At 39.6% G+C, this 17,834-nt stretch overlaps 1 protein-coding gene across 2 annotated transcripts in view; it reads right to left on the reverse strand.

Moving 5' to 3' along the window:
- Positions 1 to 1,893: 1,893 nt before the first annotated feature.
- tmem260 (transmembrane protein 260) overlaps positions 1,894 to 17,834 on the reverse strand; it is a 30,761-nt gene continuing 14,820 nt past the window's right edge. For both annotated transcript variants that reach the window (XM_060844561.1, XM_060844560.1), the window contains 7 exons: positions 17,260 to 17,432; positions 15,592 to 15,763; positions 14,420 to 14,568; positions 11,340 to 11,516; positions 7,567 to 7,620; positions 6,525 to 6,615; positions 1,894 to 3,509 (listed from right to left, as the gene is read on the reverse strand). In XM_060844561.1, the coding sequence (XP_060700544.1) occupies positions 3,258 to 3,509; positions 6,525 to 6,615; positions 7,567 to 7,620; positions 11,340 to 11,516; positions 14,420 to 14,568; positions 15,592 to 15,763; positions 17,260 to 17,432 (1,068 nt within the window). In that variant the 3' untranslated portion in view covers positions 1,894 to 3,257. The remainder of the gene's footprint in view (positions 3,510 to 6,524; positions 6,616 to 7,566; positions 7,621 to 11,339; positions 11,517 to 14,419; positions 14,569 to 15,591; positions 15,764 to 17,259; positions 17,433 to 17,834) is intronic.

Below are 17,834 nucleotides of genomic sequence, written 5' to 3' on the forward strand. Positions count from 1 at the left end.
CAAAGTAGCTTACTGCTGTCTAATAATTGAAATGAATTGCTCAATTTATTCGATACACTAAAAATTGTTGAAGAACAAACATTCTTTTAAAAAGTGGCAAAACTGAAACAAATTAACCAAGGTACTGTGCAGACTTTTATCCCTCTTAATCCTCACACATAGATGATACTGTTTTGCAGAGTATTGTATGTTTTGAAAACTTTGTGGGATAAACACCATTGTAGGCCAAAGAGTCCAAACTAATATGACAATGAATTGACTTAACTCAGTTCTTGGTTTTCTGTTGATGAGATCAGTTGCTGTCAATTGCAAAATAACAGAAGATCTTCATAACACATTCCAATGGGAAATTTAGAGCAGTTCTATTTAAAATACAACCTTGTTCAAATTTGTTCACTGAAAGAGAGTTTCTGGTTTTCCTTCAAAGAGTTCTTTTAATTTTACTGATAAAAGTTTTCCTCTTACCAGTTTTATTCCAGCTGCTGTTTTGCGAGACAATTTACAACTTTACAGGACAATATACCAAATTCATGGGCCGTTACTAAGCAGCATCCAACACGGAACTATCCCAAATCAGGCCAAAATCAATCTTTTAATTCAATTTTTGGTAAAACATTTTCTGTCACTTGGCATTTTGTGAACAGCAGACAGTTCCAAGAAGTCACATGGTAAATCCTTTCTAACCCAGGAATAATCCAAATCTCCCATTTTCTAATTCTTATAGTGCATAAGTTTTTCCAAAAATATTAATGGCTGCATTCTGCTGTGGAAACATTGTTTGGTTTCAGTATAAACAATTATAGCATTTTGATTAATATACAGATTGTACTTAGGTAATCCAGCAGTCTCTGGTCAAAGCTTTTCCTCAACCAGAAAATTTAATTTAATCTTTTATGGGACAAACAGTCATGAAATGATCGACTTGCTAGACAAATTCAGAGGGTAATCAAAAGTCAACCACATTGCTGTGTTTGAACTCATAGGTCAGACCAAGTAACAGAAGATTTCCTTCCCTGAAGGACAATGAACAAGAGGGTTTTTAAAATAATTGCTAATTGTTGCATCATAACTAGACTAGGTTTTATTGGAGTTCACCATCTGCTATGATGGTATGTCCTCCAAACACGAGGCTTGGTCTGTGGATCAATACTACCATGACACCACAGCCTCCTGTAATTGCTGGATCACAGGAGTCTCAGTTATGTGTAACATGCTGCTCATGTCTTTACATGTTTAGAGATTCAGAAAGTTATTGCTGTCAATCATTTTAAAATAAAGTGTTTTTCAATACAGAACCAGTAAAATGAAATAGCTGTGTAACCACCAAAGGCATTTGTTTCTGTGAAGTACTTCATACTTTACGGCTCACCCAGCTGACAGCAAAATGATTGTTTATGTGTTTAAGTACAATTTGAATTATTCTAGATTAAATAAAACTTGTTAGGTAATTGCAATATCCACTCTGGGCATGTGCACACTGACTTCATGACTTAAACAGTAATGTTGCATTGGCCAGAATTGATTTTGAAATACTGCTGGTACCAAACCAGAGTGTGCTGGATGAGGGAGGCATTATCTGTTTTATTCTCATGTTAGAGTCAGTGCAACATTGACATTTGATTTCTATTCACATTAGAATATGTGTTGTATTTATACAATGAAGCACAGAGGGTTTGATACCTCGGATTATTCATTATCAAACCATTAGTGACGTTGTTTATCTTTGTCATTAGATACAGGGCTCTATACTTGAACAGGATTCAATGTCTTGATTTTCAATTTGTATTTTTGAAAACAAAAGGTATGGGTTCAATGGCTGCCAGTGTAAGACTAAAATAAATACTTGGAGGTTTCATAAAACAGGTGATCATTTCAAATGATGAATATAGGCAAAGTAAGATTTTATTTGAAATTGAGAATATGGCTATATAGGTATTTTTAATCAAACTATTAAATGATATTACACACATCATATGGGAATAGATAGAACAATATCCAATCCAGTCAATTAATATTAGATTAGATTAGATTACTTACAGTGTGGAAACAGGCCCTTCGGCCCAACAAGTCCACACCGACCCGCCAAAGCGCAACCCACCCATACCCCTACATTTACCCCTTACCTAACACTACGGGCAATTTAGCATGGCCAATTCACCTGACCCGCACATCTTTGGACTGTGGGAGGAAACCAGAGCACCCAGAGGAAACCCACGCAGACATGGGGAGAACGTGCAAACTCCACACAGTCAGTCGCCTGAGTCAGGAATTGAACCCAGGTCTCAGGTGCTGTGGGCAGCAGTGCTAGCCACCGTGCCGCCCACTATTCCATCCACTGACTTAATTATCAATAAATAATCAGTAGCACTGTCAAGAGATACTCGTATTCAGGTTGGGTGCTTGAAGGATCACTTGATTCTTACCACCATTTTGATCCAAAACATGAATATATATGGAATTCCTGAGGAGAACATTTGAGCCCTTAACCTCAAACTCTGCAAAACTAAACTTTGGACATCACGGCCTAATAACAAAAAAAACAGATATCTGTGCCATGTCTTCATTTACCAGACCTAAGCTTTCTTCAGGTGACCCATCTATTGAGTCACACAGCAAAGAAACACATCCTTCAGTCCAATCAGTTCATGTCAAACAAATGAATTTAACTTTTCAACAATTATTTAGATTCACCAGCAGATTGTAATGGACTAGTAATAATCCAGAGGGCCAGGCTGATGCAGTGAAGTGGAACAATGCATTCAAATGTCGGCAACTGGTGGAATTTTTGAGTTTTGTTAGTGCAGTAGGCAACACATCAACGTCAATCTAGAGATGACGAGCCAGTATCTTGTCAAATGATAGACTAGTAGTTCAACTCATACTGACATTTTACCAGTGTAGACTGTACAGAACTTTCTGTATCACAAGGAAGATATTTGTAAAATTCTGACCTGCTCCTGCCAGCAGTCTCATGATATAAAAGACATATGTTAAATTATTAGAAACCAATCAGCTCGAGTGAGAGATCAGTCATCTGGATACCACTCGGCCACATGCAATGCAACTTAACCAGACTGGATTCATTAACCAAATAAGCTCCATAACTTGTCGATCTTCTGGCCTGATCAAGTGGTTGAATATCAATTTTGAGTATTTGTCAAGTCTTGAGCAGGATGCTTCTCCATTGAGCAACAAAATTGGGCAAATCTCCTTCAACACTTAGGAGAACATTAGTTCAAATTCAGATGGCTTATCTTCTATTTGATTCCTGCTCTTACTCGTTCCTTCCTGAGGTGTTTGATTACTTCATCAATGGCTATTTTCTGAGGGTCTTCTGGTGCTTTGGCCACGTAGAGTGAAAAATGTTTGATAGCTTCTGACAGGAGCAATTCTGGGTCCACATCAGCAGCAGTCCATGCAGAGAGCCACAGCATCCTCTCACACACTATGGCATAATTTTTGTGCCAATTAACTGGGTGATTTTTTGCAGTGACCAGCTCCTTATATAACTGAGAAAGCAAATAATGAAGATTAGGATTAGACTTAACAAAGCAAATGGACTTGTAGTCTTTAGTTGGCCAATAGATTCAGAGAGTCATAAAGATATACAGCATGGAAACAGACCCATCGGTTCAACCTATCCACGCCAACTAGATATCCCAACCCAATCTAGTCCCACCTGCCAGCACCCGGCCCATATCCCTCCAAACCCTGCCTATTCATGTACCCACCAAATGTCTCTTAAATGTTGTAATTGTACCAGCCTCCACCACATCCTCTGGCAGTTCATTCCATACACGTACCACCCTGTGTGTGAAAATGTTGCCCATTAGGTCTCTTTTATATCTTTCCCTTCTCACCCAAAACCTATGCCCTCTAGTTCTGGACCCCCCGATCCCAGGGAAAAGACTTTGTCTATTTATCCTATCCATGCCCATTATGCTTTTATAAATCTCTAGAAGGTCACCCCTCAGCCTCTGACGCTCCAGGGAAAACAGCCCCAGACTGTTCAGCCTCTCCCTGTAGCTTTGATTCTCCAACCCTGGCAACATCCTTGTAAATCTTTTCTGAATCCTTTCAAGTTTCACAACATCTTTCCAATAGGAAGGAGACCAGAATTGCACACAATATTCTAATAGTGGTCTAACCGACGTCCTGTACAGCCGCAACATGACCTCCCAACTCCTGTACTCAATACTCTGATTAATAAAGGAAAGCACATGAAACGCTTTCTTTACTACCCTATCTACCTGAGACTCCACTTTCAAGGAATTATGAACCTGCACTCCAAAGGTCTCTTTGTTCAGGAACATTCCCTAGGACCTTGCCATTAAGTGTATAAGTCCTGCTAAGATTTGCTTTCCCAAAATACAGCACTTTGCATTTATCTGAATTAAACTCCATCTGCCACTTCTCAGCCCATTGGCCCATTTGGTCCAGATCCTATTGTAATCTGAGGTAACCCTCTTCGCTGTCCACTACACCTCCGATTTTGGTGTCATCTGCAAAGTTACTAACTGTACCTCTTCTGATCGCATCCAAATCATTTATGTAAATCACAAAAAGTAGAGGGCTCAGCACCAATCCTGTGGCACTCCACTGCTCACAGGCCTCCAGTCTGAAAAACAATCTTTCAACACCACCCTCTGTCTTCTACCTTTGAGCCAGTTCTGTATCCAAATGGCTAGTTCTCCCTTTAATCTATGAGATCTAACCTTGCTAATCAGTCTCCCATGGGGAACCTTGTCAAACGCCTTACTGAAGTCCATATAGATCATATCTACTGCTCTGCCCTCATCAATCTTCTTTGTTACTTCTTCAAAAAAGCCATGTTGATGATCCCGAATCAGTCCTTGCCTTTCCAAATACATGTACATCCTGTCCCTCAGGATTCCCTCCAACAACTTGCCCTCCACCGAAGTCAGGCTCACTGGTCTATAGTTCCCTGGCTTGTCTTTACTGCCCCTCTTAAACAGTGGCACTATGTTTGCCAACCTCCAGTCTTCCGGCACTTCACCTGCGACTATCGATGATACTCAGCAAGAGGCCCAGCAATCACTTCTGTAGCTTCCCACAGAGTTCTTGGGTACACCTGATCAGATCCTGGGGATTTATCCACCTTTAACCGTTTCAAGACATCCAGCACTTCCTCCTCTGTAATCTGGACATTTTGCAAGATGTCACCATCTATTTGCCTACAGTCTATATCTTCCATATCCTTTTCCATAGTAAATACTGATGCAAAATATTGATTTAGTATCTCCACCATTTTCTGTGGCTCCACACAAAGGTAGCCTTGCTGATCTTTGAGGGGAAAGTGAGGACTGCAGATGCTGGAGATCAGAGCTGAAAAATGTGTTGCTGGAAAAGCGCAGCAGGTCAGGCAGCATCCAAGTAACAGGAGAATCGACGTTTCGGGCATAAGCCCTTCTTCAGAAATGAGGAGGGTGTGCCAAGCAGGCTAAGATAAAAGGTAGGGACTTTTATCTTAGCCTGCTTGGCATATCCTCCTCATTCCTGAAGAAGGACTTATGCCTGAAATGTTGATTCTCCTGCTCCTTGGATGCTGCCTGACATGCTGATCTTTGAGGGGCCCTATTCTCTCCCTAGTTACCCTTTTGTCCTTAATATATTTGTAAAAACCCTTTGGATTCTCCTTAGGTCTCTTTGCCAACACTATCTCATGTCCCCTTTTTGCCCTCCTGATTTCCCTCTTAAGTATACTCCTACTTCCTTTATATTCTAAGGATTCATTCGATCTATCCTGTCTATAACTGACATATGCTTCCTTCTTTTTCTTAACCAAATCCTTAATTTCTTTAGTCATCCAGTATTCCCTATACCTACCAGTCTTCTTTTTCACCCTGACAGGAATATACTTTCTCTGGATTCTTGTTATCTCCTTTCTGAAGGCTTCCCATTTTCCAGCTGTCCCTTTACCTGCAAACATCTGCCTCCAATCAGCTTTCAAAAGTTCTTGCCTAATACCGTCAAAATTGGCCTTTCTCCAATTTAGAACTACAACTTTTAGATCTGGTCTATCCTTTTCCATCACTATTTTAAAATGAATAGAATTATGGTTGCTGGTCCCAAAGTGCTCCCCCACTGACACCTCAGTCACCTGCCCTGCCTTATTTCCCAAGAGTAGGTCAAGTTTTGCACCTTCTCTAGTAGGTACATCCACATACTGAATCAGAAAATTGTCTTGTACACACTTAAGAAATTCCTCTCCATCTAAACCTTTAACACTATGGCAGTCCCAGTCGATGTTTGGAAAGTTAAAATCCCCTACCAAAACTACCCTATTATTCTTACAGATGGCTGAGATCTCCTTACAAGTTTGTTTCTCAATTTCCCTCTGACTATTAGGGGGGTCTATAATACAATCCCAATAAGGTGATCATCCCTTTCTTATTTCTCAGTTCCACCCAAATAACTTCCCTGGATGACTGATCGTAAGCTAACAAAAGGCAAATACAGCCATTGTTGTTCAGAAGTGGATCATGGATGAAAAAAAAACTCACTTCGTAGGCATACTTATAGAGCTGCACCTTTACTGCCTCCGTTTGTTGTGGATTTTCCGCTAACTCGAATAAGAAGAAAGGAGTCTTCATCCTACAAAAATGCCAAAGTAAATCAGACAAACCCTTATTGACCTGCAATTTCATAATTTTTGATCGAAAACAAAGTGATATGTTAGAAACTAATATAAAGCATTTCCTGATTTTGAGGGGAGGTTCACACTTCTACCTGCTGTTGAAAGGCTTGATTCTAATGTTAAGAATTTGTTTCCTTGTTCAAATAGCAAAAGGTCTTGTATTCATCAATGCCTTTCAGATCCTTAAACATAAAGAATATGCCAAGACCTCCATAAAAAGGTGATAAAAAGTTATGCAATGTCTGATTGTAAACTAACCTTTGGAAACCAGTTATACTCTAATCTATTATGCTGCACTCCGAGGACTAATATACAGTATTGCTAAAATGCATTTTCAGAATTGTATACAGAGACTCTTCTATACTAACCAGGATTTTGTATAGCTGTAGTGAAACTTGATCTACTTCATACTTTAGTCTTTCAGATATAAAAAGGCTAACATTCCATTAGCCCTTTTGATTGAAGAGGGGACCCAGTAACTATGCCTTCATGTACAAATTGACTGGGACATCCACAGACTTCCATAAATTCACAACCCTCCTTAAGAAAATTCTTCTCATCTCAGTTTCATTTCGCTGACCCTTGTATCCTTTTATGAGAACTGCAGATATATCCTTGCATAAGGAGATCAAAGTATGCAGAATTCCAGATGTGGTCTCACCAAAACCCCATGTAATTGCAGTAAGACGTATTTATACACCATTTGCCTTTCTAACTAAAGAGAGGGAAGATGATAGATGGATAAGTGTTGAGAGATGTAGTCAGGAGAAAGGGTGCATAAGAATGGGGTGTAGGAGAGCATGAAGAAAAGGGACAAGAATATCATAAAAAGGGACATCTGTTAACATTCTTGTGTTTAATTAATGACAATACTAACACTAGTTCCCATGTTCGAGAAATGCAGTTACCTTGCTTGCCACATTTCTTCATTTGCTATAGCTTCCCAAGAAGCTGGATCAAACCTGTAAGAGAGAAACATCTGTTCACACTCTAGCATCTTTGCCCTGCATAGCTCACATCCTTTATTACATGATTTGCCTGGTCAAGATGTTGCAATGTTCCACACCCTTTTTTGCAACTCTAGCAGTGTCTAACAGAGAGTCATAACTCCCATAAGATTCTCTGAACAATAACAGAAACAGTTTTAGGACATAGTACTTATATTGTATTGCCACTGATCTAACTGGACTGAGAATCTAATCATCATCTTTTGATATTTATTGGCATCAACATTATTGAATTTCCCCACTATCAACATTGTGGAAGGGTTATTATTAACTAGAAATTGAACTGAACCAGCCATATAAATTCTGTAGCAATGAGAGCAGGTCAGAGGCTAGTAATTCTGTGACAAGTAACCTGCTGCTTCCTGAATTTCCATCACCTGTCCATGATCCACAAGGTACACATGATGACTGCAACTTCGACACAACACAAACTCATCACCATATAGAACAAAACAACAGCATGCTTGGTTTGCATTCTACCAACTCCTTCAACACTGACAAGCTTCATTACTACAGATGTGTCATATGTCACCTACAATATGCATTGTAGCAGTCCTCCAAAGCTCCTTCAACAGCAGCTTCCAAACCCGTGACCGTGAACACTCCCACCTCCAAAATTTCTCTCCATGCTATACACGTGACCTGGTTTGGAGCTATTTTGCTGTTCTGTTACTGTCGCTGGATGGAACTCTTGAATTCCCTTCCAAGCAGGACTGTGGGTGTCCCCACATCTAAAAGGACTGCAGTGGTTCACAAAGTCAGCTCACTTTTTTCAGAACAATTAGTAATGAACACTAATCGTGGCTGAGATAATGACACCCAGAACCCATGGACAAAATTTTTTTAAAAACATGCAGTACAGCGCTGCAGAAAATGTTCAATTTTGAGAGTGCAATAATGATTTTTTTTTGGCCTGCACAACAAGTTGACAGCAGTGAAGATAACCTTCCATCAAAGAAAGTCTAAAAGTGGAGTTTTTGTCATCTGACGTGAAGACAAGAAATAATGCAGGGCTGGAGAATTAACTGAACAGCTTTTTAAAAAACTGATGTGGACTTGAGGTGCCTTTCCTCTAAGCTTTATTATTTGAGCACCAATCCAGTGTTCAATATCCAATGCCAATTCTGACCATAAATTTGCTTTGATCCTGCAGAAGTTGAGAAAGATCCCTGCTGAAAAACCAGTTCAAACCAAAGTCTGGATTCTAGATAGAGTCATAGAGAGCACAGAAACAGATCTAGTCACATTTGCCAACATTTGGCCCATTCCCTCTAAACCCTTCCTATTCCTCTACCCATCCGGATACCTTTTAAATGTTGCAATTGTACCAGCCTCGACCACTTCCTCTGGCAGCTTATTCCATACACGCACTACCCTCTGTGTGAAAAAGTTGTCCCTTAGGTACCTTTTATATCTTTCCCCTCTCACCTTAAACCCATACCCTCTAGTTCTGGACTGCCAAACCCCAAGAAAAAGAGTTTGACTACTTACCCTATCCATGCCCTTCCACGATTTGATAAACCTCTCTAAGATCACACCTCAGCCTCCGACACTCCAGGGAAAACAGCCCCAGCCTATTCAGCCTCTGCTTATCGCTCAAATTCTCCAACCCAGGCAACATCCTTGTAAATCTTTTCTGAACTCTTTCAGGTTTCACAACATCCTTCCGATAAGAAGGAGACCAGAATTACATACAGTATTCCAACAGTGGCCTAACCAAAGTTCTGTGCAGCCGCAACATGACCTCCCAACTCCTGTACTCAATACTCTGACCAATAAAGGAAAGCATACCAAATACCTTCTTCACTATCCTATCTACCTGCGACTCTTCTTTCAAGGAGCTATGAACCTGCACTTCAAGGTCTCTTTGTTCAGTAACACTCCCTAGGACCTTACTATTAAGGTGTATAGGTTGTGCTCTGATTTGCTTTACCAAAATCCAGCACCTCGCATTTATCTAAATTAAACTCCATCTGCCACTCTTCAGCCCATTGGCCCATCTGGTCAAGATCCGGTTGTAATTGGAGGTAACCTTTATCTAACTGATAGCATCTAGGATGACAGTTTTATCCAAACTGAATTCAGACCCATATCCATCAATCTTATTTGCAATGTTGCCTGACCTGCTACTCAACACTCTTGGTACTTGTTTCGGTTTTCAGTAACTGCAGTATTTTGCTCTTGTACAAAAGGTATTTATTGGTCGTCTGAAGCTTAAAAGGTTCAAGTTTGGACCATCTAACCACAGAATGCTGCAGTTCAGGATATTTCCTGTGAAAGTAGTGTAAAGTTCATTAACAATATTTTTTGAAGAACAGCACACAACTAAAGTGAATGGAAAGGCAGTAATTCCAATCTTCAAAAAGAAAAAAATGAATGCAATAACTACATTGGACTTATTTTGTCAACGATATGCTGAAAGTAATTTTAACAGACATGGTTCAGGACAATGGAAAGATGTAGAAATGTTATTTTGATAAGAACAAAATGGTTTTAGAAAAGGGAAGTACAAAAAAACAATTGTTTACCATGAGACAAATTTCATAGTAATTATATCACAACATAACATGCACTGTTAAAGCATTTTCCTGGGTTTTAAAGATATATTTGACATTTTATGGGATATGGATGCTCTCGAAGATGTACAGGTATTCCCCGCTTTTCAAACATTTGCTTCACACAATTTCGCTTTGACAAAAGAGTTACATTAGTCCCTGTTTTCGCAAACAGTAAGATTTTTGCTTTTACAAAAAACAGCGATACTTTTGCCCATATAAATCAAGCACTTTTGCTTTATGCCATTTTCAGCTTGTGAAAGGTTTCCTGGGAACGATCTATTTTTGGATAGCAGGGGCTGCCTGTATGGTGTTTCTGAGAAACTTGAAATAGAGTCAAAAAGCAAGGAAACAGACCCTTTGGTCAAACCAGTCTGTGTCGTACATAATCCCAAAGTAAACTAGTCCCACCTGCCTGCTTCTAGCCCATATCCGTTCAAATCTTTCCTATTTATGAACTTATGCAAATGTCTTCTAATTATTGTAATTTTACCCATATCCATCACGTCCTCAAGAAGTTCATTCCACACAAAAACCAACCCGTGTAAAATATTTTACCTTCACGTCTTTTTTTAAATCTCTCTCCTCTCACGTTAAAAATTCTCCCCCCTAGTCTTGGAAATATGATTAGAAGGAAGAAATTGATTGGATGATGGGGTGACAAAAATATGGAAGGAGTTGAAAAATAAACTGGACCTCCCACAAAAATATATGAAAGTTGGGCCAAATGATCAAAAAGATAGAGAAACTGGGTTGCTTTGCATGCGTGAAGAAGCATAAATGGTAGAAACTTCCTACAGCACATCGGTAAACATTTAGACAGCAACTGATAATTTCACTGGGGTGAGATAAGGGAAATGCAAAGTCAACTGATTAATTTAATCTAGCATGGAAACAACAATAAATTTCGCAATGACTGATCATATTGGAGGGGTCTCCTTACCTGGCAAGAATGTAAATAATCGTAGTTTTACTGATGTTATAGAAATGGGTATATAGTGAATGAGTGGATCTTTTAGTGCAGAATCTAAAACAATCTTGTGTAATACGAAGCCAATCCACTATACGGCCCAAATTCCCTGCACTATGACATGCACTGTTCTGCACTATGATACACACCTGCCATACTCCTCTGTCCAGTTGTACATGTTCTTGGTGTGTTGGATCCAACTTTCTGGGCTGAATTGACTGGTAGAGTGAACCAGTTTCTCACAGACCCCCCAAGGCCAGAGAGAATAACTGTGCTTCCAGCTTGGGTCTCCTTCATGCAGTCCTATACACACAAAGACTTCCTTGCTGTAAAACATGCAAGTGTGAAGTGTGAGTGCATCATAGTAGTCAGACATTTCTAATATTTTAAAAAATATAATCCTATCTTCACTTCAACAAAAATAACCAGTTGTGACTGTTGAAATTGGAAATCAAGGACAATTACAAGTTCTAGTCCCATTTGTTTCCCTAATCATACAGTACTGGAGATCAGTGCAGAATAGTGCCACGAAATTCCAAACAGAATATCTGGAGCCATAATAGTACTGAGCATTGAAACACACTAAACTCAATAGTGTGGTAACATTTGTTTTTCTAATAGACTAACATTAGTACTAACTGAAACATATCACAACTTTGCAAAACAAGTGCCCAAAGACTTGGAACGTCTTGACATCATGGAATTAGATACAGTAAAACTCCATCTCCAATGTTTGTCCCATCAAACATTCAAGAGCAGGGATAACGTGGAGTTAGATAAACAGTAAAGGTCCTTCTACACGGTGCCATCAAACATTCCCAGATCAGGGACTAGTCACTGAGTGTAGTTGCAGTCTGAACCAGTCCAGTCTAATTTGATTGTTGTACATTTGTAGATATCTTTGCAAGAGTAACACTGCCAATTATTAGCCAGTTGCGATGACTTTCTCTTGCTGTAAATTCATCCTCATTTTTGTCTGGATTGTGGCTGACAGCAACTCATCAGCAGTAAATTCCAAACTAACAGTCAAAACAGATTTCTATTTGGATGCCAGGAGTAAAATGCAGAGATATCGCACCCCAGTGTCTGTATTTAATATCACAAAGGGCCTGTGTTAAACAATGTACACAGAGAAATCAAACCTCAGGGACCAAGTCTATTCAAAGTCAGCAGCAAGGGTAAAATGATTTCTTTGTGGTCCTTTCTGATTTTCTCAGGGGATACTTGGTTTTCAGGGACTCTTTGGATCCAGAGATTTAAGTTCTCAACTAAAATGTTCTGTAAGCACAAATTTGCAAACTCAAAGCCTCCTTTAAAATGATACTAAAGGAACAAGATATTCTCTGCTGAGCAGGCAGCCAAAACAAGTGAATAGTTTTCCTTCATTTACCACCTTACCAACACCCCACACCTCCTTTGATGACTGATATAAAGTAAACAAGATTTACCATGTCAGGCTTTTCTCAATCAACTGGACGCCCAACTTTTTCCAGGTATTACAATGTTATAAAAATGTAGAACACACTAACTACCAAACAAAATGTTTACCTACAAACAGGCACAAAGAAAAATCTAAGAGGATAACAAAGAAAGTGGGTTTCCCCTACAACTGTTTTCTCCCTCGACCCAGATCTGAATTCTTTACTTAATCCAGCAATAGTTCCTAAAACCAGAAACCAAGTTTGAAGAAGGTATTAAGAAAGGAAGAACACAATTTTTTTTGGTAAAAGTTGAAACATCCAGCTATGAGAAACTATAAAATAATCTGCATTAGGCAAAGTGAGCAATGTTCCCCAAGAATCCTTTCTCCCTCCTCTCCCAGACACAACCATCTTGTTCTCCCCTTCCAAACCCCAGTTCTCCCATACTATTGTTCCAATCTCTCCAACACAGGTTATCTCCTTCCTGTTGTCACAATCACAGCTTCTGTCTCTACAGCAGCAGCAGAGGAAACCTTTGTTTGGAGGAGTTGGAGTGGCAGTTTTTGAGAAAAACTGATCAGAGAAGCAGCTCCTCAAATTCTGTCTTTGAAGCTACTTTATTGCTGTTTTTCCATTTAATCACAATGTCTTCTTCAATGCTTGTGACTTGTTTAACACAGTTGTCAGGGGAGCCATATTCAATGGTACTTAGGTTTGAGGCTCAACAAATTCAGGCAAGGGAATCCCTTTTTTCCACAGTGAAGGAATATTGGATGTACTTGCCCACCATCCTTGTTTATTACGAGCAGTGATTAATAGATAAATGATATGTTTATTTATTCATTCACAGTATGTAGACATATCTGACTAAACCAGAGTTTATTGCCTATCCTAAATGCCTTGAGAAGTGGTGACGATCTGCCTTCTCGAACCAAGCAAGAAGCAAGTTCCAAGGTTACAATGCAGCAACAGTTCCACGTCAGGATAGTGCTTAGTTAGGAGGGGAACCTGCAGGTGATGGTGTTACCGTGCATTTACAGCTCTCATCTTTCTAGATAGTCGAGTTTACAGGTTTGGCAGGTGCTGTTGAAATTGTATTGCTACAGTGCATGTTGTACATGGTACACACTGCTGCCAATGTGTGTCAATAATGGAGGGAGTGAATCTTCCAGATAGTGGATAAGATGCCAATGTAGCTTGCTAGTTTGTCCTGGATGGTATCAAGCTTTTTAAGTATTGTTGGAGCTGTACCCATCCAGCAAAGTGGAGAGTATTTTATCACATTTCTGACCTATGCCTTGTGAACAGATTTTCTGGAAGTTGGTAAATGAATTACTCATGAGAATATTCTGAGCTTCTAACGTGCTCTTGTAGCCACGACATTTATATCACTAGTCAAATTCAGTTTCTGGTCAGTGGTAGCACCCACAACATTGATAGAGGATTCAGTAATGGGTGGTGCTACTGAATGTCAAAAGTAGTTTGCTTATTGGAGTTGGTTATTACCTGGCACTCTTAGCATGAACATTACTTGCCACGTATCAGTTCAAGCCTGAATGTTGTTCATGTCTCGCTGCATACGAATATAGATCATTTTAGTTTTTGAAAAGCTGTGAATGACACTAATTATTGTGGAATCATCAGCAAATATGCCCACTTTAGCACTGTACCTTATGACCAGCTGACCACCAGACAACTGAGTTTTCTCCAACCACTGGAGTACAGCTCCAGAGAGAGTGGTTCTGATCAGACTCTGAACTCGATACACACAAACTCACTGCATATGGAATTATGAGGTAGAAACTCACTCTCTGTTCTCATTGAGTAGGTGATGCAGGTTGAATGTCACAGTCCCAGCAGAATCCTCTTGAATTATGGGGTTCCAGCGATTTCCCGGGAAATGGACATGTGGTAGGTGCTTGGCTAGTTTTGGTAAATACCAGTTATAGGTCATCATCTGTAGGAGAAATTGCGTTACATTCTTTAATGAGATTCCTTCAGTTGTGAAGCAGCTTTGGTAATAAACTGGAAAAGACCATTCACTATCTTTGGCCTCCCTGTTCCAATAAAGACAAACCTTGCTGACTCTTGCATTCAGTTCTCCAGTAAAGTTTACTGATACAATGAGACTAGGTCTGATTAATATCAAACTTTCACCCAAAGAGAAACAAATCACCTTGGGGTCAGAGTTCAGAGTCATTCCAACTCTCTCCAGCCATCCTCCCCCTACCCCGGCCCTCCCAGCATTCTTCCTCAAGGCTGGATTAGTGATCATCCAACTCAAATAGGGGTAGGCCACAGGGACTCATGTGATTGAGGGGACAGGCAAAACAACACATCCGCAATTTTGCTAAAAATACTTTTGTCCGCTATCTGGCTGTTAGATCAAAGAGCTTGAACAACTTACATGTAGTTATTGTTGCACTGCATGGTCGCAAGGAATGGAGACTGCTTGCAGCTTAGATAGATTGTGCCTTCACTCTGAACCCAGAGGAATTACATGCAAATGGCCAGCACAGGCAGTGTGTCATTGCTTAGACAATTCATTTGAAGAGTCTATCTAGCTCACAGATCTCAAATTAAAGCTGAATCTCAAAATACAATAGCTTCCTCAAGAGACATGAAGACATGGTTTGAGAACATTTTTGAATGTGATGTTCCTGCTGCCAGTTTGAGAGGACCAATCTAAATTGTATTGCTCAAACCCCTGGTCACTCCTCTCCTACTACTGATCTCCATCAGTCCTCTCTTCCCACTCTGTTAGCCCCACTGATTCACGATAAGTACTGACTATTTTATGTTCAGTTGCACAAATCCATTCAAGGAGAAGTGAGATGAGCAGATGAGGGAGAAATGGAATAGTGTGTCGTAGTGGTAATTTAGATGAAATGAGATGGAAGAAGGCATGAGTGCAGCATAAACATCAGCGTGAAATGTCTGTGCCAAATAGTCTGTTTCTGTGCCATACATTTCAGATTACCTCCTGATCCACTAGGCTAACATCAGGTCTTTGTCCCTCACAATAGTGGAGATATCGCAGGGAATTTCCTGGAAGATCTCCTCGAACCAGAATTGTCGCATTCGGAGGCAGGCTGCCCAACAGATTTCTGGCAAACTTATCCACAACTCCATTATTACTTTGGTCACAGATCCTGAAAAATAATTAGTTCATGCTTCAGAACAGAGCTTCCAAAAAAACTCTCTCTATCACCTCAAGTCTCACATCCAACCTTCGATCTAACTACAAAGAACTTTCCAAACATTCAAAGATCAGAAGCTAGATGTGAACAGCCAGGAAGCTGGCACATGTTTACTTATCAACAACATAACATAAAAGGATATTTTTTTTTAAATCAGCGAAGTAATATATTTTAAGTTACAAATAATCATGTGGTAACACAGAACTGGAATACTGCTGTAAATGGCATTTTGTAAAAGCATTTCATCTGTCATTCATCAGGGCAATTCACACCAAATACCAGTGTAAAGAGAAAACAACATTTATAGTGTGTGGGAGGAGAATGCTGACAGGTGAGCATTCTGATCTCTCAGCACATTACATAAAATACAAGAATGAAAGAAATATTGCTTTCACAATTAACTTCACCCACCTCTTCACTTCTTATTCATTGTATCCAAGATTTTAACCCTTGCTACAGATGTACACTCTTATTTCTTTCATATTTCATAATTCATAAAATCATAAATTTTCTAAATCCCAATGCCTCTGGTAGAACGTGATCTAGGCAGCTCCTAAAATGTGAGCATTTTCAAAATACCAGAACATAAAATTGTAAACTGGTTTATTTGATATGATATACATGAATACAATCACCACTGTATGGCCTAAGATTCTCCCTGACCTTCATTCATTCTTCCAAGTTTCAAGTACAGCCCCAATCTCAAAATCGCTAGTCCCTGTAACTCTCGCCAGGCTTCTTACAGCATTTCCTCCTCTCAGTCATTTTTCTTCTGCATGAACCTCCTCACATTTCTTCTTTTCCTTCTCTAATAATCCTCAGGCTTTTAAAACCAAATTCAAACCGGTCATAACTATCCTGGATTTTCACCGTCCTCTCTTGCACACATTCTGTCCGGCCTCATTGTTTCACCATTCCAGTTCCTCAAGAAGAAAAAATAAAGAGGAGAAACAACCTTGCAGTTACATTTACTGTTTGGGTCTTCCGGTCACCCCAATACATCACAATTAATGTACATTGTCACTTGTTTTATATGAAAATCTGGTCAGAAAATTACACACAGCAATTTCCTACAAACAATAATGAAGTAACAACCATATCATCTGTTCAGTTGGCATTAGATATGATATAAACCAGACACCAATACAGCATCTTCATGTTGGTTACAAGGTCCTTGCTTGGACATTTATTTTCTGAAAGGCCACAACAGGCAGACAGGGGTTTGGGGGGGCTCAGTTTAAGATAGCAACCAAAATAGGGCACATCCAACATTTTGGAGTATTTTATTCTCTAGCCTGTCAGAGTGGACTTGTAACTATAACCTCTAACCCAGAGTGCAGAATTCTACGATGGAGCCAAGTTAACATGGATTATCACCATCTGTAGGCAGATGATTTGAAAATTATTGCTCACCTGTAATTCAGATGGATTTGAAAATTATTGCTCACCTGTAATTCAGATGGATTTGAAAGGCAATGAGGCTGATGACAAAGAGCCACTCTGCCCAGCACCACAGTGCCTTACTACCCATTATTCTCCGTAATACTGAGGAAACTGAAGCTAGACCACAGCCTGCCAGGACACACACCACCAAATTACTTTGTAACCAAAACCTTTCAACCTGCAGAAATAAAAACAACAGAAATGAAAGTAAATGATATCTTAATTTTTACTGTCAATTTATACTACTGGTACAATGTTGAACTTAGTTTAACTTGTGCAGTTGCCCAGTGAAAGGAGGAATAGATCTGTTGTCATGATTCAGATAAGCTGTTTTTGGGGATGTAATTGTGATTAATCTAGAGGCAGAGAGGACGTTTGACAAAACCCAGAACAAACAGTTTACGTTTTGTGACCAATGTTTGTGTTAATACTCCCACACCATGCGAACTCTCTTTATTCTCCATACTTATGACTGTATTGCCCCCTCTCAAATCTGTGCCTATTTTCCTATGATCCCAGTTATAAATACTTCCAAATACAAAAAGCATTCTACTGAAAAAGTAATTCACAAAACCCCTTC

Source organism: Hemiscyllium ocellatum, chromosome 25 (assembly GCF_020745735.1).
Source record: "Hemiscyllium ocellatum isolate sHemOce1 chromosome 25, sHemOce1.pat.X.cur, whole genome shotgun sequence".
In the NCBI taxonomy this organism is placed as follows: domain Eukaryota; kingdom Metazoa; phylum Chordata; class Chondrichthyes; order Orectolobiformes; family Hemiscylliidae; genus Hemiscyllium; species Hemiscyllium ocellatum.